Here is a 12,116-nt window from a genome sequence, read left to right as displayed (position 1 = left end):
TCATTCATAAAATCTCAGGGCTAGCTACCAGCCATTAGGGCTTAAACTTGGAAAAGTATGCTGAATTTGATAATTTCTGGAGTAATGGAGTAAGCTACTGACCCTTCATTTAGAGCTCTTACCAGCACAACATTTTTTTTTTTTACTCACTTGGCCACAGACTGGATAACTTTGGAAGATGTATCCTTAATATTAGTGAAAAATCGCTCTGTTCCACCCCTCAGTATATCAAAGAACCCTCCATAAGTCTGGTCACATTCTGCAACGGTCAGGCCTAGAGTAGTTGAATAAAAATAATTGTACTTTAAGTCATATCCTGGAATGGGCTCCAAACTGAAGCAAGTAGCCTACAAAACTGGAAGTGAATGCACATACAGGCTATGCTTTGCTGTAAGGTTCACAGTTCTGAAGTTCTCCTTAACTATGACCTATGCAAAAAACAGTACTTCCTGCAGTCAGGAGGTACTAGGTAAGCTAGTTAACATACTGTTTAACTGACTGTTTGCATTCAAGAGAAAAGAAGGTAAAAAATTTCTGAAAGTATTTCATATTGCCAGTGCAGCAAAATACTGTCTTCTTTTAGTAACAGTCTCTTAAAGTGCAGCATATGGTTAGCAAATCTACTTAAGCATCCCCAATAGAGACATTAACACAAGGCTTCAAAAGCAGCTGGCATAATGAAGTTACTTTTTAAGCACAACATCCCTATTAATATGATTGTATACAGCAAACCGCACTCATTCTTGCACAAAACAGATGGCCAGACAGCCATCTGAAGATTTCCTATTAGGAATCTGGATTCTTCCACAAAAACTGATACATAGATGACATGACTGCAATTCATATTACTCAAAATTTCTCCACGAATATTAATATCCTTTGTCTCACTGGCAATTCAGCGTAAGTAGTATCAGGGCAAGAAATATGAAGCTGGAAGAAAAACTGAATACAGTGTGAAATATTACCTTAGTATCCTCTACATTAATTGAAATGTTCTATATTACATATATCATATGTAAAGATGGGTGCAGAAATTGCGTTCTAATAAGAAATTAGATGCAAATAAGCCTATCAAGCTTCTCACTTTCTTTACTATCTTAAGAGCAAGAATTTTCAGCTGAACAAACTCTGAAATCTCCATTTTTGCTGAATGGTATGTCATCTTTTAGTTGTGTCATTTTGGAGATGTGTTTTGCTTGATTGAATTTAGTACTACTTGTCCAACTACTGTTTTTCCTCAGCCAAAACCACAACTCCTTCCCATCACCACTGATGTCCTGCAGTGCAATCATCTCCTGAAGTCTTCCCTGCAGTCCTCCCATAATTCATAGAGCTAAAGGCAGTACCAGGTATGGCTACTTCTTAAAATAATGACTAGGTAGCTAATAAACTGAGTTTAGGCTGCTGGTTTGTTCCTTGGAGGCTGTCAGACATGAGTCTTTTGGAAGTGACAAAATTAAATAGCTTTTGACTACAATCACTATCAGATGCACTTCAAACTATCATGGGGGGTCAAAAGTCTTTGGTTTTTGTGGGGGGAAACACACCGCAGAGGCTTACAGAAGTACTTCTTCCTATTGCAGGCTACAATAAATACATGTCAAGTCAGTGACTCCTAAGCATTAGTAACTGTGGTTCATAGTCAAAATCCCTGCAATTGCTTCTGTGTTTCTTCTTTATTGGACTCTCACAACTGTCAAGATGTCAACATGCCTGGCTATCCTTTTAAGTTGTATCATATCTGATGTTAAGTAGTTCTTCTTGGAAAGTAAAGACAACGGTCACTTCCTTACACCAAAGCTCCAACACTGCGCACAAACTCAGGATATGTACCGATTTCAGTGACTTCCGACATAAAAGTAACAAGTTTTCAGTTAAAGTATTCTGACAAGATTTTTAGCAGTTTAAATTTAAACTCCTCTTAAATTCTCTTCTTTACACAAGACTTTCTGATTCACTGAGGCAATGATATTTGAAAGTCTGGGGTTTAACATAAGCCATTTTTATTTGTTTGTCATAACCTGACGACTACTTTCTCTACAGCCCTGCTCTTAAAAGAATTACTTATTATTGTATCTGCCACTTTCATCCATTTTTAGTTCACTAATTTCAATTATCCTGCCTCTACAGGTCAATAATGCATTTCACAGCTTCAATTATTTTACATAGGAAACTGAATTTTATCTTGCCCAGCAATGAACTTGAGAAATTCATATTTGCATGTATCAACATACAACCAAACTCTGAAAAACAGAGCAAGGTTAGAAACAGTGATATAAATGCAACATAGCTAATATTTGTCTAAAATGCCTAACACCCACAACTTATTTTTTTTCCACACTGAAGATAGGCTATTGGTTTTATACTAGATACTCTTTCTGCACTTACCTGCATTATACATATTGTTGAGCTGTCCTGCAGGCTTAGAGCTCTGTGCAACAGAGGTCACAGATGCCCGAGGCTGAGCATTGTTTCCATAGCCTCCATTTTGTTCCAGGAGCTGAGGAAATTAATACTCAATGTAAGTATTTTCTTGGCAATTTAGCCAATTTTTTATGCTTTGTAAATTACTTTTAGTCAGTGAGAACAAGCAAGCTAAACCTCAGGAGAAAGCCAGGAAGTTAAGACACACTGATTCACTTGCACTATTGTGCAAATTAAGCAAACAGAAGACACCTAAGTGGGTTTCAAGTGAGTGTAGGCAGAACCTTCATATACTAGACTCTTCTGTGCAAGTTAATTACAATTAAATGCAGCTTGTCAAACAGAGCACCTGCATAGTAAAGAGTGACCCAAGATCATGTGAAGTTTTTCATCAGTAAGAACTACAACTAATTTCCTTTACTGTCATATGAGGTCTGTGCTTTAAAGGCATATTTTCAAAGACCCTACAAGTGATACAGTTCAATTCAACTGAAATTCAAAACAAGTTAGTGTGAAATTTTCAAAAGACTAAGGAACAGGGGACCTGCTCTGACATCTGTTACTAAACTCACACTCAGTGGATAACAGAATTGAAAGCAGACTTCATCAATAACAGTCATTATGAGACATTCTTACCTCTGTGATGGGGGATTTGGGATTCACATTCCTAGCTGCTGCAATCTCCTGCAGTTGATTTACAAGTTCAGTGATTGACAATCTCTCCTCTGGGTTCACCTTCAGAGTGGAGCCTGAAAAAGGAGATTCAGACAAGGTAACAAAAACCCTTCACAGCTTTTCTCCCAGCAATTTCTTCACTGAACTCCAGTGCAAACATAGACTCATAGAACAGTTTGGGTTGGAGGGGACCTTAAAGATCATCTAATTCCAACTCCCCTGCCATGGCCAGGGGGGATACCTTCCACTAGACCAGGTTGCTCAAAGCCTCATCCAGCCTGGCCTTGATTGCTTGATAAGCAATCAAGCACATGAACAGAGTGGAGCAACTGCTAAATCCATATCCAAATATTGTCATAACAGGTATCCTTGAAAAAACACCATTCAATCAGGGTTACGAATATTTCAAAGAAAATACTTTCTATCTATTCATTCATTGATCCTAAAGTTACTTCTCGAGGTTAATGTCTCCAACTCCAATATTATATTTCTGGGACTGTAATTAAAGTTTCCACTAATCTGTATGAAATAAAGAAAGTAATTTCTAAAGCAAACTCAAAGAAACCAAATCAAAACACTAATTGTTCCTATGGACTAATTCAGAGCCTAATTAAGACAAACAACATCACTAAAAAACAGAAGTTCCAATTCAAATTTCAAAATTTTTCATAACAGATTAAGATTTTTATTAAAACAAGACATTGTTGCAGTTAACCTTTCTCACCATCACGCCAATATTTAACTGTCAATAATAACACACTGTCAATAACATACACCCATAAAGACATCAAATTACATAAAATTGTAAACTTACGAATGAGATCATTAAACACAGAATAGCGGGTGTCATTTTGTGGGATAACGTATTTCCCATTGACTATGCGAAGTTTAGCTCCATCTTCAAATGGATGTTGCCTAAAGCACAGCAAGTACAGGATACAGCCAAGAGCCTACACAGAGATAAAGACAGAAATATTTCATAGCATCATGGAATCACTTAAGCTGGAAAAAACCCTTAAGATCAAGTCCAACCACTAACCTAACACTGCCAACTCCACCACTAAACAATGTCACTAAGCACAATGTCTACACATTTTATCAATGCCTCCAAGAATGGTGATACAAACACTTCCCTGAGTAGCCCGTTCCAGTACCCAATAACCCTTTTGGTGAAGAAAACTTCTCAAATATCCAATCTAAACCCTGGAGCGACTTGAGGCCATTTCCTCTTGTCCTATCACTTGTTACTTGGGAAAAAGAGACCAATCCCCACCTCTCTACAACCTTCTTTCAGGTGGTTTTAGACAGTGATAAGGTCTACCCTCATCCTCCTTTTCTCCAGGATAAACAGCCCCAGTACCCTCAGCTACTCCTCACAGGACTTGTGCTCCAGCCGCTTCCCCAGCTCTGCTGCCCTTCTCTGGACACACTCAAGCACCCCAATATCTATCTTGTAGTGAGGGGCCCAGACTGAGCTTGTGATTCAACATGCAGCCTCACCAGTACAGAGGCACAATCACTTCCCTAGACCTGCTGGCCACACTGTTCCTGATACAAGCCAGGATGCTAGTGGTGGCCAATGTTTTTCACCCAGGATGGGTGTTTTCTAGCCAGTGGGGAGACACGGAATGGACCACCTTGGTGTGAGGCTGGGAGAGCCCCAGGCACAGAGGTGGGGTCTGCCTGTGGCAACAGAGGGTGGCTGCTTCAGTTGAAGATTCTCCTGTCTGACAGCTGCAGCCCCAGACAGGGATATCAGCAGATCATGGCACACTTCTGTCCTTCCCTCCACCACTCGAAGGAGTGTTGCAGCTTCATACAAAGATATTGACACAAGGATAAAGAAACACCTTACCCTGTACTTCTACACCTTATCTCATATCCTGACATAGGATGTACCATGGTCCTACAGGAAGGTGGAAGGTCCCCACAGCCATGGACAAAAGGAGCTCTGCAGCACTCACTTTAGTTGTGTGAAAGTTATCACAGAATGAAAAAAAAAAATTTATAAATATAAGTTTTATGATTCATGAACCCATTGGCTGATTCTTCTGGTTTGTCCTGTCTCATGAAGCCAATGATATTTAGAGCAGAATTTTAGACTATAAAATTGATTAAGCTTTCTAATACTGCTTGCAAATCACAGGTTTTAATTATCAACTGCTAACTGATGCAACTCTCTGTAATTCCCAGTGCTTTAGAGATCAGCTTCATACTCCTTACGAATAATTAGTCTTGATGTTTCTCTGATGACAGAACACTCAGTGAAACATTCATTTGTTTGCCATGTCAATTAAGAGCTCCAAGCAGTAATACCACCACTAAATAGGTTTGGGCAGGGGGGATGTCCCTTTTATGGAAGTTTTCAGGTTCAGGGATTCTCCTCCTCCTGTTGTTTTAAAAAAATCATTACAGTAAGTCCATTTTATGACTTTCACACTATAGAAAATTGAGTAATCTTGCAACACTAAGCATGCCAAGAACATATTTTTTTCTTACAAAAAGGCTCAGTAGTGTTATTTCGTATCTTCATCCTGTGCTTCAGCAAGATTAATTTTATTTGTGTAGACAGAAAGTCTGTTGTATTTCTAACTCCGGTACATTGTTTTGTAATGCAGCTCCTAAGGCAAGCATTTAAATGACGCCACGGGAACACAACTTCATCTCCAAAATGCTTGTTTTGATAGACATTTGAAGAAAATAAGCCTGAAATAACAATCCTTTTATTTCCTAGAATCTGAAGGCTATTCAGTCCTTATAACAAGTAAAATTTGTTAAAATAAGCCTGGAAAAAAAAAATCGCAAAAAAACAGTGAACTTCCAAGTTCCTTGGTGTGCCCAAACTCGAGACCTGTACAATCTGACAAGGGAACAACCATCAAACCCAGAAGTCAATCTTGAATTCTGATCTGAGTAGTCCAGGTGTTATGGCTTAGTTAGGATAATTTTATCTGTTACTTAAGTAAATGTAAGTTGATATATATATTCATGTAAGTTAACCTAAGAGATACACTGGCAGAGTTATACTATTATAACAGAACCATGTTGCACCTGGCCTATAGAAGTTTGATAATAAAGCATCCAATACCTCCAAGAAAAAGTTTGCACAACTGACTGGAAAATTCCTCCTCAAAGCTTCTTCTGAACCCCAACTTAGTTGCTTGAGCATATGGCCTTTTATAGCCCCCCCCAAGTACAACAGAAACTAGTTAAGAAATCTGCTCACTGCTTCCAGTCCTCTGAGTGCAGTCTCCAACTCTCCTTGGTTGTCAATTTATCCTAAGAACACTTTAAACAACATGAGTGTTATTGAAGTCCCAAAGGTTTGAGATTTAATTACTCCAAAACATGTACTGAGTCTCTCAATCCCAGGCCAGAAATAAACTGCATATATTAACTCTGTATTATTGGACAGCAAGTACACCTTTGTCAATCTGTGGATAAAGCGCTCTCTGTAATGTATATACTGAAGGGTCATATAGTCCACATTAATTGGTCCAGCAGAGGAGTACAGGAAATACCACCCACTCTGCCACAAAAACGCCTGCTTGCAAAGTACTAAGGCAGATCATAATTTAGTTGGAGGAATGAAACTACGCCCTGCACAGACTGAGACACCACACACATCAGAAGACTGCACCCATGGCCACACAGGGAGAAAAGCCAAAAGGCAACCAGCTGAAGACACAGGAAGTGAAGAGACAACTTAGATTTCATCTTCACTTCAATTGCTAGAGAACATTTTTCATTCTGTTTTATCTGTAATTTAGGATTATAACAGCGATCTATCTTAAACACCAACTGTGACTCAATTTGCCTTAAAGGCAATTCCAGTTGCAGCAAGGCAATTCCTCAAAGGCAACTCCATCCACACACATAGCCTCATCATTGATTCACTTAGCAGAAGGGCCCATTTCCCCAGGATGTTGCCCCAAAGCTGCAGTCAGACCCTCTACAGAAGCGCCTGCATCAGTGTGAGCACTCCATGCTGACAGGTAAAAGACCAGCATGGCAAGGTGACCAAAAAAAACAAATCATTTTTTGACCTGCTACTGGGGTCAAAAAAACAGCAGCTAATTTAACCCTTCCTTAAGGGGACTGTAGGTTTCCTGAGGGGTTGTGGTAGTGTTTGGGGTGGGGGTTTGTTTGAAACATATCAAAACACATTTTTTCCACTGACCAGCTTTAGGCAAGAAGTATCACACCTAAAACAATGAGAAGTTCTACAGTATAGCTGCAGGATGACACACACATTACACCAAGGTACTTTCTGAACAAACCAAACTATATGCAGTCTGAATCATGAAATCTAAAAAGATGATTCGGCTCACGCAGAATTAAAACCTGCAAGATGTCTTGCACTGACCAGAATAACTTTTTACCATATGTTGGTAAGGAGAATCCAACTTTGATTCCAATATTCCAAAGCCCAGTGTTTTGCTTTTTCAGGAAGTAGTAAGAGTGGGAGCGTATGAAGGGCCTTCCAAGCCAAAAGATCATTTCAGTGGAGAAAAATCTTTATGACAAGGTAAAGCCTGTAATTTCAGTGGAATTCAGTTATATTTCAGTTCAGGAAATCACACTAATCCAGAAAAAAATGAAACTAAAGGTATTTGGGTTTAGTGTTTATTTTCAGAGTATCTCTAGACTTGGGTAGGAAATGTACAGAAAACAGCTGGCCAAGGATAAGAATCTCTGATCTTACAATGTCTAAACACAGTCCCATTATGGAGTTTATGAAGTTGAAAACCAATGTTTCATCTAAGCTGCTGTTCCAAGACAGACATTTTTGTCTCCTTCATGCCTTTAAAGCTTGCACAGTGACAAGCACACCGACCACAATGACTATCATACCCCACTTTCTTCCAAACTGTTTTGTTTGTCCTAACCACAGACTACAAGATCAGTTATGCTTCCTGAGACAGTGACACGTTCTATTGCCAAATACTTCTGTACTGGGTTTGCATGGCAAGGTTTTGGTAGCAGGTGTTGGCTTCTGTGAGAAGCTGCTGGAAGCTTCCATATGTCTGATAAAGCCAATGCCAGCCAATTCCAAGACAGACCTGCCACTGGCCAAGGCCAATCCCATCAGTAATGGTGGTAGCACCTCTGTAATGACACGTTTAAGAAAAAAAAAAATAAACAGGGAAGAGAAACTGCAGGTAGAGGGAAAGATGTACGAGAAACAACTGCATACACCTAAGTCAGTGAAGAAGGGGGGGAGGTGTTCCAGGTGCTAGAGCAGAGATTTCTCAGCAGCCCACATCAAGGCAGGCTTTACCACTGCAGCCATGGAGGTTACCCCTGGAGCAGAGATCCACCTGCAGCCCATGGAGAACCCCTGCTGGAACAGGTAGTTGCCTGAAGGAGGCTGTGACCCCATAGGAAGCCCACACAGGAGTGCGCTCCTGGCAGGGCCTGTGGCCCCATGGAGAGGAGCCCAAGCTGAAGGAGTTTTACTGGCAGGACGTGTGACCCCGTGGGTAACCCACACTGGAGTAGGGTGCTCCTGAAGGACTGCACCTTGCAGAAGGGACCACTGTTGGAGCAGTTCATGAAGAATTGCAGCCCAAGGGAAGGACTCATACTGAAGAAGATTGTCTCCCACAGGAGGGAACCCATGCTGGAGCAGGGGAAGAGTGTGAAGAATCCGTCCCACTGAGGAGGAAGGAGCAGCAGAGACAAAGTGTGAGGGACTGACCACAACTATTCCCCACACTCCTGTACTGCTTAGGGCAGGGGAGGAGGAGGTAGAGAAAAATTAGGACTGAGGTTGAGCATGGGAAAGAAGGGGGAAGGTGTTTTAAGATTTGGGTTTAGTTCTCTTCTACTCTGATTTGATTGGTAATACAATAAATTACTTTCCCTCAAGTTGTCTGTTTTGCCCATGATGGTAAGTGTCAAGTGCTCTCCCCCTTTCCTTACTCCACCAACAAGCCTTTCGTTCTATTTTCTCTCCCCTGCCCAGCTGAGGAAGGCAGTGACAAAGCAGCTTGGTGGGCACCCAGCCTTCAGCCAGGGTCTAACCCACCACAACCTTCACATTTTCATTAAACTCATGAGTGTAAAGAAAAAAAACCCACACAGAATATGTTTCAACAAAGGCACAATAAATGGAACAGATCTTCCAAAGAAACAGCAGGAGACGACGACTGTGTTAATAATAACAGATACAGAGTTATTCTTAAAAAAAATTCATTGCAACTGGCTTTTGTTAGATGCATTTTTAGGTTTAAGTGGATGCAGTCTTGGCTCAGATTGCCAGTATTTAATGCATGTGAAGTGACCAAACGGTCAGAAAAATGTATTTTTCTTCCTGTTTCTTTACATGCCAGAAGAAAATCACCAACAGCTATAGAAGCCGAATGAAAGTTTCTGCAGTATCTTGTAACTAATTTGAGAAATTGACTGAAGTTGCAAAATTCCAAGTAAAAACTTCTAAAGCACCAGTATTACCTTTTCTCAATTTGACTTCTGACACAGCCAACAGAGGTAACAGCTGAACAGCTTGCCACCTACCTCTAGAAAACCTCCAATAAACTAAGTCCCTAAGCACAAAGTGCTGCACAGCACCTCAGTACTACTGCAGTATTACACAACCAGAAAAGGTACAACTGAGGATTTATTTACCTTTAATTCTGGGTATAGATTTTAGTGAATGTTAACAGTTTATCATCTTTTCTATATAAAGCATGAATGATATCTGCATTGTTCTCATCCTTGCTATGTGTCAGTATTTTACCTAGGTGTAATATCTAGGCATAACCATTTCGAACTCAGCAAAGTGCTGTCCCAGGATTACATGCATGCACGAGTATGAAAGGCTAACAATTTAAACCTAAGGATTTTAATTATTCCGGCTCTATGGTGGCCAGCTCCAACTAGGCAACAGGTGTACTGTCAGGGAAGCTCAGCATTTCCTCACACAGTGGAAGCCAAGCTAGATCTGGGAGAAAACCTCAAATAATACATCTCATTCTTTCACTATTTAGATAAACAGCACAAACTGTGTAAGTTTATTTTTTACATAAGACAGTCTACCCTATGCTTATTTTGGTGCTTTTATCTGATCAACAAATTAACATGAAGACTGGAAAATTAGATTCACTATGCCACAAGAAGCTATGATACAGCAAGAGAAAAAATTCTTACCCAAATGTCCTGTTTTTCACCAATTGGAAAATTTGAATACAAGTCTATCATTTCTGGTGTCCTATACATCGGTGTTGTATTCCTTGTGATCTGCAGAAGACAGAGACTGAATTTATTGACACAAAGACTTGAATAAGATCTAACAGCATTCAACTAAGGAAACAGATCTCCGTGTAGAATGGATAGCGTTCTCACTTTGAAAATTAATTTCAGAAGTACTTGTCAAGGCAGAAGCCATCAACTGAATCCTGCAATAGTCACAACAGCTTTGATATAAGGCCAGATAAAGAAGGTAGTACTCAAATAAATAACACTGTGATATTCAAGAGTCCTTCCAAACTGCAAAGCATATAAAGTGACTGTTTTACATGTGACAAAAAGGGATATGGACACAAATACAGAAAATAAAGAATAAAACAAAGAGTGAGTTCATGCTACAGTGTCTATTTCATGTTTCTTCATCATACTTAATGACAGGGCAGACAGACACATCCAAGAAGCTAAGCTATGTTCACAAGGAACTCTGAGGAGACCTTTTCTACCATCTTTTTGCAGAGACTATACAAGACAGTGGTATAACATCATTTTCTTCTCCAGAAACCAATGGATTGCTCTCCAATGACACTGGATTCCAATACAAGGGGATTTTACAGACACTCATGATATCAGAAGTTTCACACATGAATTTTAAGTGTCACTGTGTTTCTCCATACTTAAAAGCCTGAGTCCAGTAGAAGTACACTAGGTTTACCAGCATTACTCTCAACTCTAAGCTAAGAACAAATGAACTTTGCAAAACCACACTGCATGCTCGGCACTGTCACTGTAGTCCTAGAGGCAATACTGTCCATTCAAATTCTGCTGAGAAGACTTGCCACTTCTTCATATATCATTCAACCGAGAAGAGATAAGAAGGTGGCTCAACTAATTATTGACTTTCTGATAAGAGCACAATTAGAAGCCCTAGTAATGTCTTCTATTTTCACACCAGATTACAGAACGGACACTGCTGAAGTTGAAACAGCGTTTGTATACGCAGCTATAGAACACAAGCTACAATTCTAACTGCAGACAGTGCTGGAGCTCTGGCAACACAAATACAAAACCCAAGCTTTGCAAACACTACAACTGAAACCATCTTCTGTTGTCTTACAAGTCCCATAAATGTATCAGATTAATAGTAAGAGTTAAATGAATCTACTGTTGGTTTTAAAATTGATCACATTAAAAGTCTCACCTCTTCCTCAACCAGTGCTCTCTTTTGTGCAGACCAGTTGTAGTCAGGATAGTAAGCTATAGTTGTAGCACTACCGAAGTCACAAAGTTTAATCGTCCCTTGGTTACTAATAAGCAAGTTTTCCACCTTCAAAAAGAAATACAATAATGAAAATATCTTTTTTTCTGTACACTCAAAACACATGCTTTTAAACATCAACTCACTTGTGCATATATATATATACACAAAAACCCTCACTTTATCCCAGAATGTTAATTACAGGAGCACAAATATTTCAGACAGTACTGTAGATGTGTATGGTAAGAAAACAGTCAATTTTTAAAAGGAAACATCAAACCCACTATGAGCAGGAAACATTCAAGAGAGCAGGAAATAAACCCCAGCATCATTTAATTACTGCCTAAGAAGAGACCTGTTTCCAGAGCCCACTTGCAGAAGCAGTATCTTGGAATCTAAATGTTTTCATGCATAGAGTTGAAGACTGTTAGCTTAATTGCACTGGAGTGGAAGTTAGGACTGCTAAAGACACAAAACAAAGGTACTAGTAGAGAAGTACACTGCTGGGGACACTAAGAAAGAAGCAGCCATGATCCTGTGCAGAGACTGAAACCAGCTATTTGAGGACCAG

General features: G+C 39.7%; 1 protein-coding gene across 1 annotated transcript in view; it reads right to left on the bottom strand.

Moving 5' to 3' along the window:
- GAK (cyclin G associated kinase) overlaps positions 1-11,629 on the bottom strand; it is a gene marked incomplete at both ends in the record, with an annotated part of 37,736 nt that extends 26,107 nt beyond the window's left edge. The window contains 6 exons of the mRNA XM_010161937.1: positions 151-274; positions 2,389-2,500; positions 3,061-3,173; positions 3,914-4,049; positions 10,252-10,341; positions 11,489-11,629. Coding sequence (XP_010160239.1) covers positions 151-274; positions 2,389-2,500; positions 3,061-3,173; positions 3,914-4,049; positions 10,252-10,341; positions 11,489-11,629 — 716 coding nt within the window. The remainder of the gene's footprint in view (positions 1-150; positions 275-2,388; positions 2,501-3,060; positions 3,174-3,913; positions 4,050-10,251; positions 10,342-11,488) is intronic.
- Between the last annotated feature and the right edge of the window lie 487 nt (positions 11,630-12,116).

Source organism: Eurypyga helias, unplaced genomic scaffold (genome assembly GCF_000690775.1).
Source record: "Eurypyga helias isolate BGI_N326 unplaced genomic scaffold, ASM69077v1 scaffold9852, whole genome shotgun sequence".
NCBI lineage: Eukaryota > Metazoa > Chordata > Aves > Eurypygiformes > Eurypygidae > Eurypyga > Eurypyga helias.
Note: the sequence above shows the minus strand (reverse complement) of the source record. Positions and strands in the feature narration are given on the sequence as shown.